Raw genomic sequence first — 18,251 nt, forward strand, 5'->3', positions numbered from 1 at the left:
ACGTTTTCAGAGCCTCTACTATACCAGTCTCTGACCAAAAATTATCTCTAATTTATACTTTCCTAGAGCTCAAACACCAGAATTCAGTCAGTTAATAATTAACATAGAGTGTTGGCCGGGTGCAGTGGCTCACGCCTGTAATCCCAGCACTTTGGGAAGCTGAGGCAGGCAGATCGCTTGAGGCCAGGAGCTCAAGACCAGCCAGGCCAACATGGCGAAACCCGTCTCTACTAAAAAAAAAAAAAAATTAGCCAGGAGTCAGGCCGGGCGCGGTGGCTCACGCCTATAATCCCAGCACTTTGGGAGGCCAAGGCAGGCGGATCACCTGAGGTCGGGAGTTCGAGACCAGTCTGGCCAGCATGGTGAAACCCCGTCTCTACTAAAAATGCAAAAATTAGCCGGGCATGGTGGCAGGTGACTGTAATCCCAGCTACTCGGGAAGCTGAAGCAGGAGAATTGCTTGAACCCGGGCGGCGGAGGTTGCAGCAAGCTGAGATTGCGCCACTGCACTCCAGCCTGGGCGACAGAACGAGACTCCATTTCAAAAAAAAAAAATTAGGCAGGCGTGGTGGCACACGCCTGTAATCCCAGCTACTCTGGAGGCTGAGGCAGAGAATCACTTGAGCCTGAGAGGCGGAGGTTGCAGTGAGCTTAGATCACACCACTGCACTCCAGGCTGGGCCACAGAGCAAGACTCTGTCTCAAAAAATATAATAAATAAATAAATAAATAGGCCGAGTGCGGCGGCTCACGCCTGTAATCCCAGCACTTTGGAAGGAGGCGGCAAGCGGATCACAAGGTCAGGCGATCAAGACCATCCTGGCTAACACAGTGAAATCCTGTCTCTACTAAAAATACAAAAAAAAAAAAAATTAGCCAGGCGTGGTGGCGATGGCCTGTAGTCCCAGCTACTCGGGAGGCTGAGGCAGGAAAATGGCGTGAAACCAGGAGGCAGAGCTTGCAGTGAGCCAAGATCACGCCACTGCACTCCAGCCTGGGTGACAAGTCTGTCTCAAAAAAAAAAATAATAAAAAAATAAATAAATAAAAATAATAACATAAAGTGTCAGGCGCAGTAGCTCACGCCTGTAATCCTAACACTTTGGGAAGCTGAAGCAGACAGATTGCTTGAGCCCAGGAGTTTGGGACAGCTATGAGCAGTGATCACGACACTGCACTCAAGCCTGGGCAACACAGCTAAAATTTGTCTCAAAATAAATATATAAGGCTGAGCGTGGTGGCTAATGCCTGTTAATCCTAGCACTTAGGGAGGCCAAGGCAGGCAGATCACCTGAGGTCAGGAGTTCAAGACCAGCCTGGCCAACAGAGTGAAAACCCTGTCTCTACTAAAAATACAAAAATTAGCCAGGAATGGTGGTGGGTGCCTATGCCCAGCTACTGGGGAGGCTGAGGCAGGAGATTCGCTTGAGCCCAGGAGCCCGAGGTTGCACCACTACACTCCAGCCTGGGCAACAGAGCAAGACTCCATCTCAAAAAAACAAACAACTGGGTGTGGAGGCTCACGTCTGTAATCCCAACACTTTCACCTGAGGTCAAGAGATCCAGACCATCCTGGCCAATGTGGTGAAAACCCGTCTCTACTAAAAATACAAAAAATTAGCTGGGCATGGTGGCTTGCGCCTGTAGTCCCAGCTTCTCAGGAGGCTGAAGCAGGATAATCACTTGAATCTGGGAGGCAGAGGTTGCAGTGAGCCAAGATCACGCCACTGCACTCCAGCCTGGGCACAGAGTGAGACTCTGTCTCAAAAACAAAAAACAAACAAACAAAAAAAAACAGTGTCTTCCAAGTCTAAGTTACTGGTGACAGCCATTTTCCCAATCTCTTTAGCAGGACTCTCCCACGGAGACTGCCTGTCTCCCGTGTGCTCAGCTGGTACCTGTGGTTGAGGATTCGGTGGATCATCATCCACTCGGGTTTTATCCCATAGCGATAGAAGCGTTCCTCCATCTCTGCAAATTTAGGGTCCTTGTTCTTTCGCTTTCGGCTTTTCTCTTCATCACCACCAAAGTCCCCAGAAGGTGGCTCATCCATATCATTCTTCCGCTGATAGTTTCGGAACATCACCTGACAGTGCAGCTCCAGCTTTGAGCGGAAAGAGAAAATCAGCCACCAAGAAGCTGTGTTCATTCCTTCTATCCACAAGGCTCTTTTGTCACTATCCTCTTCATCGTAGCCCCTACATCTCCAGACTATCCTAAACTTACCTGCAGTTCAGAAACCCAGGAGCAGTGCCAGTAAGACATGCCTTGCCATTTCACAAAGAACTGCCGCTCTGGCCGCCCCTCCAAGGGCTTTGGGGAGGGCGTATTGGGATCAGCATCTGGAGGCCGAGGCACTGGTGTGGGAGATGGTGGCTGACCCCACTTCCAGATTAGGATCTTCTGCACTTTGCCCTTCAGAGCTGGACACTGAGAGAAAAAGAGACAACTTAATCTCAAATCATAACCATGGGAGGAGAAGGGACAGCCCACAGTCTCAACTTCATCAAAGGACTATTCAGATCTCATTTCAGACCTGGAGCAGTGGCTCATGCCTGAAATCCCAGCACCTTGGGAGGCCGAGGCGGGCAGATCACGAGGTCAAGAGATCGAGACCATCCTAGCTAACATGGTGAAACCCCATCTCTACTAAAAATACAAAAATTAGCTGGGTGTGGTGGCACGCGCCTGTAGTCCCAGCTACTTGCGAGTCTGAGGCAGGAGAATCACTTGAACCTGGGAGGCAGAGCTTGCAGTGAGCCAAGATTGCCCCACTGCACTCCAGCCTGGGGGACAGAGCAAGACTCCATCTCAAAAAAATAAAAAAAGATCTCATTTCAAATAAAATCTAATCCCAGGACTCCTCCAGGGAGAAAATACAGGTTGAGGACCCCTCATGTGAAATGCTTGGGACCAGGAGTATTCTGGATTTCACATTTTTGGATTAGGGTGCTCAACCTGTAATAGAATTCCCTCTCCATTTCTGGACATCGTCCAGGATTTGCGTGCCACCATCACTCCTATCTGCTTAACAGAGCCAGTAGTTAGACTTTAACAATAAGCCAGAACAATCAGGAAATCAACAGACTTAGAGCACAGAATTCCTCCCTTAAGCAATCTAAAGCAGTAAGTGGCCCTATTAAACACTCTAAACTGGCTGGCATGGTGGTAAACACCTGTAATGCCAGCACTTAAGGAGGACAAGGGAGCAGAATGGTTTCAGACCAGGAGTTCAAGACCAGCCTGGGCAAGATAGTGAGACCCTGTCTCAACAGAGATTTTTTTTTTTTTAATTAGCTGGATGTGGTGGCATGCACCAGTACTCCTAGCTACTCAGCAAGAGGCTGAGATAGGAGGATCACTTGAGCCCAAGAGTTGGAGGCTGCAATGAGCTATGACTGCACCACTGCACTCTAGCCTGGATGACAGAATGAGACCCTGTCTCCAAAAAAAAAAAATTTTTTAACAAAAAAATTGAAAACATTGTAAGCTACCAAGACCCTGAGGCAGGGTGTCAACACAGGGACAAATGTTCTCAGCTAGAAGAACACTGCTTCATCTCCCCTTAAGAGAGCTGGCAAAACATCAACTCCTCAGTTTGAAGTTAGTCCTATATTTTCCCAGGACAAAAGTATCCCAACACTATAGGATGAAGGAGAATACCTTTCTCAGGGCTGAAAAGCTCATAGTTCCTCTCCTGCACCCCAGCCTCACAATAGCCTACATAGAAAAGACTACACTTTCCACATTTTTTGCCCCGGCTGAGATCAGTCACTCACCGTACAACGGGGACAGAGCCATTCACCGTTGGGGATCTCTGGAAGTGGGGGATTCAGGCAGTGGATGTGGTAGGAAGAAGGACAGGTATCACAGCAGAGCAGTTCCCCACCATCCTTGCAGACCCGGCAGAATTCCATATGGTGGTCATCCTCCTCTTCGAGGTCTCCCCCAACCTCTTCCAGGATCTCCTCACCCTCCGAATTGTCCTCTTTAGCTTCCCACTGGATGCCTTCCTTCTCCTGCAGTAAAGGACCACAGATTCAGATTATTACCCCCACCCGCCCACCGCAGTCTGAAGCCAGTGCCCATCATTCCTTTGAATGCTTCCCAAAGCTCACAACCCGCAGCACCATCATTTCCATTTCCATCCAGGCCCCGAAGAGCTTTACTGTCCCACCCTTCTTCTCATGGGTTCCAAGGGGCCACAATGGCCAGACACTCACGCAGTGTGGGCAGCTCCACTTGCCCTCGGGAGCCTTCTCCATGTCGGGATCCAGGCAGACCATGTGGTAAGCACGGGGACAGGTATCACACAGGATGATCTCACCGCCTTGCTGGCACACCTCGCAATAGTCCTGGTGGTCTGTCTCATAACCATCCACAGCAGTCACCTCCTCCTCGCCTGGGCAAGGAAGAGGGAAAGCCCAGTTATTGGAAAAAAACTACCTCCCCCCACCCCCCGACCCCTATCTCCTTAGGGAGATTCTACCCCAATCACTCCCACCTCATCCCATCACAAATATACAGAAGAGAAACACACCTTTCTTTTTCTTTTTAGTGGTTCGGAGTTTCTTGCGGCTGCGGCTACTACGGCTGGTGGAACCATCAGAAACAGAATAGCTATTGATACTGGCATCATCGAAGTCAGATTCCACATCTAAGTCATCATCCTCACTCTGGCAGGATGAAAAAGAATAAGGTTAGACGTTCAAGCCAAGGGGAAGGACAGAGTGGCAGAGAGGGGAGTACTCTCTCACTGGGGACACCAGAATCCCAGCAAGCACCGTTATACAGGGAGCCTAGTCTCATCTTGTTCTGTGGGAAACGCCCCACATTCTAGTGTGCCTACTATGAAGGACAGGTTCTGATAGAAGGTCACATCCTTTCTATTAGACATGGCACCCTCCCTAAAGCGATGGGCTGGGCTCTCACCGAGGATCTCTTACGCTTGGAACCAAAACCTCCCAGCTTGATTTTCAGGGGAGCTACTTTCTTGGGTTTAGGCTTCTTGGCATCAGGTACACGAGGGCTGCCCTTGGGCTTCCTCCGAGCATTGGGACCTAAAATCAGGATATATCCAAATATATACCACAAGACCAAAGATGGGGAAAATAAAATCTTCTCTACCTAAGCTTGCTTCCCCACATTCAGATTCCCAAATTTCCCTCCAAAATCCAAGACTCATTCCTCCCTCCTATCTCCTACCTTAGGGCTGACAGACCAGCATTCCCATGCTGTCTTTGACATCTTAAGCCCACACTAGACACCCCCACTCCCATGTGAACCCCATTTCACCTTTGCCCTCCTTGGTCTTGGCCTTGCGGATAGGCACCTCCACAGGGGGAGGTGGTGGTGCAACCTCAGTGGCTGTCACCATGCTCTCCACCACAGCTACCGCTGCTGCTGCCGCAGCTGCCACCGATGCCCCAGAACTGCCTTTGAAGGGGTTATTGGTACTGAACTCCCGCCATTTTGCACCCAAAACCATCATCATCTTGGAGACAGCAATCTTGGGATTTTTGGCAGCAATGAGGGGTCTGGTGGAGAAATGCACAAGAGCAGAGGGAAAGGTTTAAGAATAAAAGAAAGAGAAGTAAGAAGAGATAACAGAAAGATTCTCCTCCCCCTTCCCCAAACCCCTTCTGTTTTACCTGACAAACTGGCTGAAGGCCTTGTAGTTGGTGAGGGTTCGATAATCCTCCTCTGAGAACACGTGGTCAATGTCTTCCATGCCCCAGTCTTCCAGGAGCTGAGCAGATGATTTAGGCTCCTGCAGAAAGAGCAAAGTCAAGTAAGTACCTGCCACCTAGTGCCCACACTTGCTAAGCAAATTTGTGTGGAAAAATCAGAGTAACAGAGTTAAGAGGAAAAGAAGAGAAAGTGTTCTAAAGGGCAGTAAGGTGTCTAGGAAACAAAAGGACAAAAGTTTAACAGTACAAAGAAGAGGATGGAGGTCCAGGCACCTTTGAATCATCATCATCATCATCCTCCTCCTCCTCCTCCTTCCGCTTGGATTTGCTCTTCTTCTCTTTCTTAGGTCCAAGCTTCTTCTTCTTCTTCTTGCCAGGAGTATAGTCGCTGCCCTCACTGTCTGAGCGCAGAGCCACCTCTTCCTCCTCCTCCACAAACTCTGGCCCCTCCCCAGAGCTGTCCCCCAGCTGCCGGCATAAGAGCATACGCTGGAGCAGGGCAAGGGGGGAAGAGGGAGACAGACACACACATGCTACACACATGCTGACCTCAGGACAGCCCTGAGGCTCATCCCCAGAACATGGCCCACCACTCCTGAGAAAGAAACAAATGCCCTCAGCCCTTCAACCCTTCTCAGAGCTCCTCCCTTCTTCCTCTGATTCCCCGTAACATTCAGTCACCCACTCACCTCCTTTTTTTGGCGCTTGCTCTTAGGGATTTTAGGGTCCCGAGGTTTCTTAGGCTTTTTCTTCTTCTTGAGCTTTGGAGTCTCTGTTTCTGACAAATCCTCTTCTGGATCCTCTTCATTTTCTACATATATTTGGCAAAGAGTGGTAGGCAGGGAAAAGATCAATAGCAAAAGGTTAGGCCCTAATCCAGAGGCTTTAGACTTTATTCCCCACCTCTTGTCCCAGATTCCTCTGAAGAGAACTGCTATACTCTGTACAGAAGGAAGCTGATACCCAGGACAAAAACAGACAAAGAGAGAGCTGTATATACCCGAAATAGGCCTGCCAGGCCAGACCAGGCCCACCTCGGGCAGCTGTCCAGACCCCTGCCTCCTCTCTCCCGTTCCTACCAGTCCTCTAGATGTTCACCAGTACAGCTGAACTGAGCTGCTCAGAGTTCACCAAGTAAGAGAACTAGATTTAGGCCTCCTGTAACTGGCCACCAAGTTATTCTATAAACCAAGGAATGAGAATGAAAGATCCTACTCAGAAGGCAAAAACTATAGAATATACCTTCCCAGAACAGGATCAGTTCAGGGGTCTCGGAAACCACACCCTTCTCTAACCACTTTGAAGTCATCACTGCTCAAATTAACCAGAACCTCCAAGTCCTAGGTTCAGGTGCCAGCCCAATCTCATGCCCACTTCTAAAACACAATTTCCTTTCCCCATCTCCAACCCTAATGTTCCTCCTCAGCTTCTCCTGGGTCAGCAGCCTCTTCTCCCTAGGGGCCCGAATCAGCCCAGCTGTCACCACCTCCCCTGCACCCGCCCCCCAGCAAGCCTCCTCCCATCTGGCTCCACCTCCTCCCCTGGCTGGAGGCACACACAAAGCCTGGGTAAGACTGAAAGCTCCTGGGCAAGGATAGGTGGGAAGGGACACAGAGAAGACCAGGAGGCAGCTTCCTTTGTAACAGACATTCACACCAGCTCCCTCCTCCCTCCTCCCTCCTCTCTCCTCTCTCCCTCTTCCCAAGCCACCCCCGCCCAAAGGGGGGTGGGTAGAGAAAGGAGTGGAGAGAAGAAGGGAGTGCCTCACCCACTGAGGAGAGGGAAAATGGCTCCTGACCGCAGAAGCCAGCCCAGGGCACCCAGCTGCCAACATAGGACAGACAGGAAGTGGCAGGGGAGGGGGTAGGTTTGAGAGAGGTGGGGCGGTGGGAGTGGGGGAGACTACCCTCATAGAAGCCTCCCCAAATTACCTGGCCCCAGGTCCAAATGCCACCTACTCTGGGATGACAACAGTTCACAAGAGCCCACCCTAACATCCTAAGCAAGGAAACCCAAGGAAAGCGAGACAAACATGAAGGTAATACTAAGAGAAGAACTCGATCACTCCCTCAATCATAATTATTTTTTCAATCATCAGAGCTGAGATTTAACAAAGGCTCAGTGGACTTGTGGTCAGCGCATACAACCTTCTCCCCAAATTTCTGATGACCAAAAGATTTAGTTTGAGGAATGGAGGCCCACAAGAAGTCTCTGAAGCTCAGCTTCCTCACCACTCCCACCCAGATTCCTATCCAACATATGGGAATGTCTGCACAAAAAAACAGAGCAGGACCTAGACAGTGGTAGAAGAGAATATCCCAGCCGGGTGCAATGGCTCATGCCTGTAATCGCAGCACTCTGGGAGGCTGAGGCGGGCAGATCATTTGAGGTCAGTTCGAAACCAGCTTGGCCAACATGGTGAAACCCTGTCTCTACTAAAAAAACAAAAATTAGCCAGGCATGGTGGTGGGTGCCTGTAATCCCAGCTACTCAGGAGGCTGAGGCAGGAGAATCGCTTGAGCCCGGGAGGCGGAGGTTGCAGTGAGCCAAGATCGCACCACTGCACTCCAACCTTGGCGACAGAGTGAGACCCCATCTCAAAAATAAAAGAGAAAGTAATATCCCTCCTTCGATCCCTGACATGCTCTTAGCTCTTAACCCCCAAAATTAGCCCTAAAATGTCTCTGGCTCCCCACTTCCTGAGCTAGACAGATACTAGGGAATGAGATATTAGGCTGGACAAAGCACCATCAGCCTCCCTGCTTCTCAGCCCAGAATAAGACCAAGCACAAGAAAGCCCCTCCCATTCCCCCTTGGGAATGGAACATCAGCCTGGATTTCACCAGAAAGAATCATTTTCTTAAGGACTTTTCCCCACCAATCCCCAAGTCAACCCCCAACCCCCATCAGCTACATCTCACCACCCCCATAAAAGCTGAAGTGGAGACAAAGACAACCCATGGAGGCAAAGGGGACATCCTTCCATGCACATGGAGCCCCCAAACTTCTCAGGCAAATAATATGCTGAAATGGCAAACCGCAAACTTACTGAGATATAGAGAAGATTTAGGAAAGGGACAGGAATGGGGTGTGGCAAGTGGAAAAAGTGGGTCATGCTACAGCTCAGGACAGAGTTCACAGCTCCTGCGCAGCTCCCGGTCAACATGAAAGGCAGCCCCGGCCCAAGTGGCCAATGGGAGGCCAAGATGTGGAACCCAGAATGTTTAGGCAGCACTACTGTTTCTCATGCCCCTCTCAGAAGGACAGGGTCCCCTTACCAGCACCACAACTCTGCCCTCACCTTGGGCAAGGGCATGGAAATCTGCCCCCTACTCTACACAAGGATGAAACCAAGTTTCTCATCCCAACAGCTCAGACTCCATGACAACACTAACCCCTCTCCTAAATGGCCTCAGGTTGAAGTGAAGAATTCCAACTTAAAAAGTGCCAAATGTGAAAGCGTCTCTCCCAGACCACCTCAACTTCCACTGAAGCTAAGAAGAGAGAAGGCAGAAGTGAATGATGCTGGATGAGAAACAAAAACAGGATCAGCAGGCTCCAGAATGAGAAGAAAACTAGAAGCAGAAGGAATAAAAAAATGACATGTAGAAAAAAAATTAAACTAGAAAACATGAAGGTCAAGGAGACGAGTAGGTGACATAGCTAGGGGCTCTGAAAAAGGACACAGAAGAGAAAGACATCTGCTTAGGAGCATGACATCAACCATCATTTGAGGATAGACAACAGTTCCCCCAATCAGGCAGGGTGGTTACAACCATACGGGTTTGGCCAGTTCATGAAGCCACCCCAAAACACAGATAGCGCAACCCCTAGCACACCTACACAGACACTTCACACTGCCAGCCTAAACCGCAGGCTACCTCGTAGAGACAGAAGCCACTAGGAAAAAAGCCAAAATTATGTCCACTCACCAGGAGGAGGAGTGCCCTCCCTTCTTTTGCCCCTCTTCACTAGGCTATTACATCCTCCCCGAGCCCCCATCACTTCCCCACTCAAAACATTCCAGCAATCTGCCTGGCTAAAAGCACTCCAGATCTTGCTGAGGAGCGCGATTCAAACTTCACACAGTTCAGACGGCACAGAAAACCGGTAACCGATCAGAAGCTAAAAATAATCAGATAGAGTGTAACCAGCACTCCCTCTTTCCTTTCCACAGCAGCAACCACAGGATCCTACTAGCACAGATGCCCGGCTGGTCTTTCAAACAGAATCCTCAACGCCCCCCTCCACCACCACCACCACAAGCCTCCAGGGGTCCCAGCTACCTGCATTCCTCCGAGGACCCACACACCAGGTAATGCCTGCCAGCCCAGAGAGCTCCCTCAACTGGGAACTGCAGAGCATTCCTCAAGACAGAGTGCAGCAAGCTGGCATCTCCGTGCCCAGGAGGCACATGGCTTCCACCCCCCTCACACCAGAGCTCCGCAGAAGGGAACCACTCCCTTCGGATACCCTCCACCTCCGGCTCTGCACAGAGACAGCGGAGCAACACAGCCCTGCCTCACCAGACGAGTCACTCGGGAGAGCCCCAGATGCCTCCTTCCCGCCATGGGCCCTTGGGGAAGATGTTACCTGGGTGGGGTGGGGGCAGGCTGTTGTTCAAAAGTGCATCCATATCCTCCTCCTCACTGCCCGCCGAGCAGGGGGACGGGGAGCCCAGGCCCGACGCCATCCCCTTCCGCTCCCGGCCAGGGAATTGGCCCAGCTGCTCCTGCCGGCGGCCTGGGGCCCTCTACACTGGCCCGAGTCACTGTGCGGGGGAGGGGGGAGAAACACAGAACAGTCAGTGACGCGCACTGTCCCCCTCCCCCACACCCACCCGCTCTTTCCGCCCCCCACCCCAGCCACCCTAGCAGGGCACCCGAACCGCTCAGGCTGAACTTAGTTCCACACTCCTCGGGGGTAGCCCGGAAGCCGGCTCCCCGGCAGGCGCCCCCACGGAGCGAGGGAGCGACGCCTCCGAGGGCAGGCTGGTGCAAGCGCGGGGAGGGGAGACGCGGGGCTGGACCGAGCGGGGTGTGACGGGGGAGGGGGTCCGAGTGGCAGCGGCGCGGGGGGGCCAGGGGAGGCCGCAGGCGGCGAGGCGCTCGGGGACACAAGGTCACTTGGGGGTGGGGGGGGCGCCTCCCTGCGCCCGGGGAGGGGCCAGTCCCCAGACAGGGCAGCTCTCCAAAAGCTGTCCTCTGGGACAACTCAGGTTCTCCTCAAGAGCTGCGGGGACGAGGGGGCGTGGAGGCTCGGGCGCTGCGGGGGGCCGGAGGCAGGGACGCGGGGGGCGAAAGCGTCCCACCGGGAAGGGGGCCGGGCCACGTGTCCCGGGGGGCAAATGATCAAAGGGCGAGGGGGTGGGCGCCGGGCATTGTGGGAGACCAAGCCGGAGGCGGGGGGTCGCGGGGAGCAAGACTCCGGCAGGGTTAGGGCGGGGGCTGGGGAGGAGGCCGGGCGCCCTGCAGGGCCAGGAAAGGAAGGGTCGGCTCCTCTGGGCAAGGGGCGGTCCGCGGGTCCGGAGACGCCTGAGGAAGGGGCGGGTGACGGGATGACCCTCGGGGCTGGTAGGGCCGTGAGGGGCGTCTCTTTGGGAACCCCGCGCTCTCCTCACCCCGGAGCCGCCGCAGGTCGCGCAGGGTCCGGCTCGGTGTCACTCCCGCTCCGGCTCCTCCTCGCCGCGGCCGAAGGGGGGAAAATGGCTCCGGCTCCAGCGTCGCCTCTTAAAGGGCCTGAAACACCGGCCGGGAAATCCCACCGCACAGGCCCCGCCCCCCCACGGACAGCCCATAATAACCTCAACCAACTCCAACCCCCCCCTTCCACTACCGCCACCCTCCTCCCCAGGTCTCCCGGGCAACCCCCGCCCCCTCGTCGCTCAGGCAACCACTGGCCACGCCCCCTTCGAGCGCGCGCGCGCGTGTCACCTGGGCAACCGCCCACCTCCTGGCCATCCCATAATACACACGGACACCCCCCCCCCAACACACACACACACACACACACACACACACAACACACACACACCCTGCCCCCCCACATTTCATACACATATGCCAGGGGCTGCTGACATCTCATAATATTGCAGACCTTTTGCAACTAACCCTCTTAGACATCCCATAATAGACATCCTTTGCCAACTTCTTCTTCACTCTTGGCCCTAATGCTAACATCCCATAATAATTCATCACCCCTCCCTCCCCATGGCCATCCCATAATAAGCACCCCTCGCAGCACTTATGCCTCATATCCCATAATATTCAGCCCCATCCCCCACAGACATCCCATAATAACCATCCTTCATCCACCCCCAGTTTGATATCCCATAATAGTCAGAAACTCACCCCCCCATACTACAACAACGGACACTCGGCCTCCTCCCACACACATCCCGTAATAATCGGTCTCCCACTTTCTATACTGACATCCCATAATAACTAACCCCCTAGAGCTGCCCTCAGTCCCTGCAGGCCAGGGTCTAGAGGCTCACATCACCCCCAGCCTTCCCTCTTCTAGCTCCACAGCCTATAGTAAGTACCCCTCCTCTATCAAAAAGATAACCCATAATGATCAACAGCCCTACTGTCGCCCCACAGATGGACATCTAATCTCTTTTCCTCTAACACTGGAAAGCTATCCCATAATAATTTTACTCTCCTACCCACATCCTGACATCCCATAATAATTGCAAGGAGCCCGTGGTCAACCAAACATACCATAATACTCCCAACACAACCCAGTGTCACATCCCATAATGCTTCATCTCCACTCTACCACCCCTATACCCTTCGAGCCAGGCATCCCATAATATTCATATTCTTCCCACCCCCATCTCCAGGCGCTGTCAGTCTATTCTAACACCCAGAGCAGGGAGGGCCAGGCAGGCTACCCACGCTTCCTTGTCCCCGCCCCCACTTGCACACACCTTAATCCCTTTCTGGGCCAAAGTAGTATCCTGGCAAAAAGCCTCCTGATGTCTGGGACCCCAGCTTCCCTCATACCATCATTTCCAGACACTCGGGGGCTGGGAGCCCACCTAGGGCCCCACCCAGTCCCACCAAAATCTAGGTATTTTCCAGATGCTTACCTCCAGCTCCTAAGTTTTGAGGAACACCAACCAACCAAAATACCAAGCTGACAGATGAAACATTTACATGAAGTCTAATTCACCCTACAGCATCCCATAATAATTACCAACTCCCATCCAAAGACTATCTCTCAACATTCTAGCAATCCTCCCCCTCACCACATCCCCAGGTCAGGGATCTTTCACCAACACCCCCAGGCCACTCCTGGGGATGGACATCCCATCACGATGTGAACTCAGGTTCCTGCTCTATACACACCAAGAGTGAAGGCCTGCCCTTCCGCTACTCACCACTACTCATGTTCATTCAACCTGTGTTGACAGAGTACCTAGCAAGGCCGAGCTCCGCACCATGGAGAAGCAAGGAAGACCAGGGGGCCTCCCTTCAAAAAGCATAAGCAACCAAGCAAACTATGACACACGACAGAATGGTGCCAAGGGAGAACTGCTAAGCACTGTTTCCCAATTTCCTGTTACAGAAAATAAAATCCCACTGGTTCCAAGAGAGAACATATCCCAATAAGATTTATCGTGGTCCTTCTAGAGGCTGGAAGATGATACTTAAAGGATTTATGGGTATAGACCATAGTCAACATGATCTCCTATCTGTTCCCTACTTACTAGGGGATTTTTCTTGGAAAGCAATGTTCATCCATCCAGCATTCCTAATACTGAAATCCTATAATATGTTCATGTCCTTCCTTCTTAAGAGACTCCACAATATACCAGCATTGTTTCCCTCATTCTTGAACACCAAATCCTGCTTATCCTCAATGTCCCATATTTTTCAGGCACTTTCCCATTTTATATCCTGAAGTCTCATAATATCTCCAATGGCCTCCATCCTCATCTTGTTGGGGCCCCATTCTCCACCTCAAAAAAAAAAAATCTTTAGTTGTATAATGTTCCCCATCTTCCCCTGCCGGTATAGAAGTCAATATTCCAGCGGGGCATGGTGGCTCATGCCTGTAATCCCAGCACTTTGGGAGGCCAAGGCAGGTGGATCACAAGGTCAGGAGTTCAAGACCAGCCTGGCCAAAATGGTGAAACCCCATCTCTACTAAACATACAAAAATTAGCCTGACATGGTGGCACGTGCCTGTAATCCTAGCTACTCAAGGGCTGAGGCAGGAGAATTGCTTGAACCCAGGAGGTAGAGGTTGCAGGGAGCTGAGATTGCACCACTGCACTATAGCCTGGGCAACAGAGCAAGACTCTGCCTCAGAAAAAAAAAAAAAAAAAAGAAGTCAGCAGTCCAGGAGAACTTCTACATTGAATTATGCCCCAAGGTAGCCCTCCAGCATATACCATCTCCTTCCCTTATTATGCATACCCTCCAGCCACCCTATGGACCCAATCCTAGAAGCTGAAATAACCGAATTTTTTGTTTTGTTTTGTTTTTTGTTTTTTTGAGAGACAGGGTCTCAGTGGCGCAATCACAGCTCACTGCAACCTCAACCTCCTGGGCTCAAGTGATCATCCCACCTCAGCCTCCCACCTGTAGCTGGAACCACGGACATACACCACCACATCCAGCTAATTTTTAAATTTATTGTAGAGACGGGGTTTCACTATGTTGCCAGGCTGATCTTGAACTTCTGGACTCAAGTGATCTTCCCACCTCAGGAAAGAGCCCAATTTTTTTTTTTTTTTTTTTTTTCAAGACGGAGTTTCGCTCTTGTTGCCCAGGCTGGAGTGCCATGGCGCGATCTCGGCTCACTGCAACCTCAGCCTCCCGGGTTCAAGTGATTCTCCTGCCTCAGCCTCCCGGGTAGCTGGGATTACAGGCATGTGCCACCATGCCCGGCTAATTTTGTATTTTTAGTAGAGACGGGGTTTCTCCATATTGGTCAGGCTGGTCTCGAACGCCCGAACTCAGGTGATCCGCCTGCCTCGGCCTCCCAAAGTGCTGGGATTACAGGCGTGAGCCACTGCGCCTGGCCAGGAAAGAGCCCAATCTTAAAACCCTTTGGCCCTCAGAAAACCTAACCCATCAGCCTGTCACTTTTCCCTCTTCCTGACTCCCAGAGATTCAGGACCTGAGTGAAAACCAATGTCCCAGCACCACTGCCTTGCTGCCCTAACCCCAGGCCAAGGATAATGTCTCCCTCTGCTCATGTACCTTTTTTGCATGGGTCCAAGACCTATGGAAGTGGGACGAGTTGAAAAGAAACTGGGACTTCCTTGTAGAAAGGGCCCTTTACTAACCAGTAGTGAGTGGGACGAACCTCATGCCATCTCTGCATTACCCTTCTCATCTCATTTCCCTAGAGGAAGGCCTGCCCAGATGGCTCTCCCCTTCTCTAGGATCCAAGGGACTGGAGAACTGGCACAAAGAAATGAGTTCAGGGAAGGCAAGAGCTTGCCTCAGGGAATTACAATCCCCCTGCTCCTGAGCAGAGCACCAGGGACGCAGACAAGTCTTCCGCTAGCTCCTGGCTGACTCTGTAGACCCACTAGCATTCCACATTTAACTCTCCTCATCTTAGGACTGGAGTTTTCGGCATCAAAGACATCAGGTCCTGTCAAAAGCTCCCTGTCACCTTTGAAGTAGGTGTTTTCTTTTTCCAACCTTCCCTTCAGCTCCCTGGCCCACCCTCTTGCTGCACTCATTATGGCAAGCGGGCCATTCTCCCCCGTTCTGCAAGGCTTCCAGTTTCCCTCGTTAAATGCTCTCGACATCAAGACTGGGCCCCATTTACTTACCCAAGTCCTCTCCCATACTTACTCTGAATACTAAGAATGAAACTTGTGTTCCACAATGGGGGGTGAGGAGGCAGCTCTTTTCAGATACCATGATGTGGGGACACCTCCTTTCAGGGAAGTTTCTCCTTCCTACAGAGGGCTGCCAGATGCCTATTGTGCCCTCTTCTACCCTCATTTCTCCAAGGGATCCAGCCTGTCTCTGGGCCTCAAATTCCCTTCTGCAATATCTCCATCTGCCCATACCCATACTCTCATTTCCACAGTGATCTGTCCATATAAACCAGTAAGAGAGCGTTTGGGTAGTCACAGCCTCCTGCCTGTGACTAAAAATATCCACATTTTATTTATCCATATATCCTTTGTCCACTACTCACCCTGTGTCACTATTCCTGTAGGTTCTACCCACTTCTTCCTTTGCTGCTCTTGCTCCCCACCTCTCCCTAACACCACAACAAGGAGAAAGTTAAAATCCCTTCCTCTCTTCTTGAGTTCCAGAAAGGGCTCGGAGGTGTGTGCTGGTGTGTTGCTTTGTAGTCCTTATGCTTCTACGCTTCCCCTCCCTCCTCTAGCCCCGTGCTACCCTCCCAGATAAATTATAAATAAACCACTAGCATGATTGGCCCACGGAGACTAAGGGTGGCATAATCTCCTAATTAATGCACCCAGGAGGGCAGCCTCTCTAGCCAGTTACCTTAGAGTTCTGTTTTCATCCCATGGTACAGAAGAACCTAGAATAACACTCAGAGTGGGTTGTTCATGGAGTTTTTAGCATTTGCTCTATAATTCCTCTCCTTACACCTCTGTTTTGTGTGAACCTGAAAAACTCTGTTCATAAGAGGTCCAAGGGGCCACAGTGTTCTCCTGCTCTGTCTGAAAAGGGGATTTTGGGAGACAACGAGGGAAGCAAAGCCACAGTGACAGTGCACTCCAAAGGCTAGACAGGATGCAGATCACGTGGGGCTTGGGGGTGACATGCCAGGTGTTTGTATCTCAGGAGGCAACCTAGTGTCTGTTTTTTGGGTGTGACTGCAAGGTAGCAAAGCGCCCCGTGCACAACCCCCCAACCTAAGCAAAGTGCTCCGTGCACAATCCCCCAACCTGAGCTATGGTCCCCAGGCTCAAACCCAGGAAGACAAAGATGGAAGGGAGATGGGTACTATCGCCATCCATGAGTACTACTCCCTTTGGTATGCCACCCAGCCAGAACATCTCAGTTCTCATTTGCAGTGCAGCTCTGCAGGCCCCGGACTCACAGGGCAACCCTGTAGCGCACAAGCTGTTTAAAGGACCCAGGTGTCCAGGGTTCAGATTTGGCTCGCTGGAGCCTGCCCCAGGGGCCCCTTCAAACAGCTGTCACCAAAGAAACCTCTCCAGCCAGTTACTCCTGCCAGGCCTCAGGTCCGACTCCAGGGCTCACCCTCCCCTCCCCAGCTCCTTCCCTCCCTCTTCCTTCCCTCCCCCTCCCCACCCCTCCCTAGAGTTTCACCTCTCCTGGACAGCCCCACCCAGCTGTGCAGGGCACATCCCATAATAATCCTCCTCGCTAGCCTTACCCCCCCAAAAAAAGAGAGGCGGCCATCCCATAATAGCCACCCACAAGAGACATTCCGCGGTGACCGCCCCCTCCCTGCAGAGCTGCTGGGAGCAGCCATCCCATAATAGCTGGCCGCCTGTTTTACTGGTTACGGCTGTGGAGGGAGCTGGAGAGGAAATGGAGGGGAGGGGGGAGGGGAGAAAGATCCAGGGCCCCCACTTTGTGGGATGCAGGGAGAAGGGGAAGGACGGTGGTATAAGGGGCTAGGGTGCAGAGGAGGCCGTCGTGCAGGTGGAAGGTGTGATCCACTGGCCACCACCACCCTGCTTTAGGGCTTTCTCCCCATTCGCCAGGGGCTACTTTTCCCCTCAGCACCCCGGAGGTGGCTGCTAGTTAGGGGAGATGCCCGGGATGGGTTGAGGTGCCCAAAGTCTGTGTGTGCAGGGAGATGGGTTTCAGGTGTTCCTCTTGGGGAGTCTGAGAGAGGACGGTGACCTTAGAAAGGATGGTAGGCGAGTAAGGGTTGAGGAGGTGGGGGGGCTGAGAAGAGCTCCTCAGGCCCTCCCCATTCTGCACCACCATCCCATAATAATCCCCCCAGCCCCACTCCCCCTCCCACACACGACATCCCATAATATCTTCTGGAGAAGCAGTCCCCGCAGTAGGTACAAAGAGCTATCCCATAATAAGCTCCCCCACCCCCACTCACCACCCCCCCAACTTGGCCCCCCCTCAGTCACATGCAGCCGGTGCCATCCCCCGCTGCTCCCCCCTCTGGCCACCGAAGGCCTTGCCAGCCCATAATACTCTTGCCTCTGGTCGCAGGAGGCCTCCAGCCCATAATACTCCCTTCCACCACCACCCCCCCTTCCCGCCCCGCACCCCTTCCTCCCGCCTCCAGTTGGAGCCGGGCCTCACCAGCCCATAATATTCCCCAGTCTCCTAAGGCTGTTCCAGCCCATAATACTCTCCCTGTCTCCTAAGGCCTCTCCATCCCATAATACTGCCAGACGCCTGACCTGTGGGCCAAACCCCAGCCAGTTCCACACATCGAGGCTGTGTCAGCGCCGCAGGCCTCCCTCCCTGTCCCTCCTCCCTCCCTGGTCGGCGCTTTCCCTCCCAGGCTTTCTCCCGCCCTCCTGCCCTGGGCCCCTCTCCCAGCCCCACCCCGTGCCTGCCTGGGCCCTCGCTTCCCCTCCAGCCTCCTCCCTTGCCCTTTCTCCATTGCT

General features: G+C 52.6%; 1 protein-coding gene and 1 long non-coding RNA gene across 27 annotated transcripts in view; one reads left to right on the forward strand and one right to left on the reverse strand.

Annotated features, from left to right (window-relative positions):
• Positions 1–11,540, reverse strand: part of CHD4 (chromodomain helicase DNA binding protein 4) — a 37,723-nt gene extending 26,183 nt beyond the window's left edge. For 9 of the 26 annotated variants that reach the window (XM_054663995.2, XM_054663994.2, XM_054663993.2 and 6 more), the window contains exons 1-12: positions 11,310–11,540; positions 10,283–10,460; positions 6,379–6,500; positions 5,963–6,178; positions 5,651–5,769; positions 5,295–5,536; positions 4,932–5,059; positions 4,540–4,675; positions 4,223–4,401; positions 3,779–4,018; positions 2,226–2,429; positions 1,898–2,103 (exon numbers count right to left, since the gene is read on the reverse strand). In XM_054663995.2, coding sequence (XP_054519970.1) covers positions 1,898–2,103; positions 2,226–2,429; positions 3,779–4,018; positions 4,223–4,401; positions 4,540–4,675; positions 4,932–5,059; positions 5,295–5,536; positions 5,651–5,769; positions 5,963–6,178; positions 6,379–6,500; positions 10,283–10,382 — 1,892 coding nt within the window. In that variant the 5' untranslated portion in view covers positions 10,383–10,460; positions 11,310–11,540. Of the gene's footprint in view, positions 1–1,897; positions 2,104–2,225; positions 2,430–3,778; positions 4,019–4,222; positions 4,402–4,539; positions 4,676–4,931; positions 5,060–5,294; positions 5,537–5,650; positions 5,770–5,962; positions 6,179–6,378; positions 6,501–10,282; positions 10,461–10,577; positions 10,994–11,309 lie in introns of those variants that run through there. The other 17 variants (XM_063786248.1, XM_063786247.1, XM_054664000.2 and 14 more) reach the window with 7 other exon arrangements.
• On the forward strand, positions 10,586–13,296 carry LOC134807543 (uncharacterized). Its single transcript, XR_010148251.1, has 2 exons — positions 10,586–10,675; positions 13,107–13,296. It is a non-coding gene; the product is annotated as an uncharacterized LOC134807543 (long non-coding RNA).
• Positions 13,297–18,251: the final 4,955 nt, after the last annotated feature.

Source organism: Pan troglodytes, chromosome 10 (assembly GCF_028858775.2).
Source record: "Pan troglodytes isolate AG18354 chromosome 10, NHGRI_mPanTro3-v2.0_pri, whole genome shotgun sequence".
NCBI classification, from domain to species: domain Eukaryota; kingdom Metazoa; phylum Chordata; class Mammalia; order Primates; family Hominidae; genus Pan; species Pan troglodytes.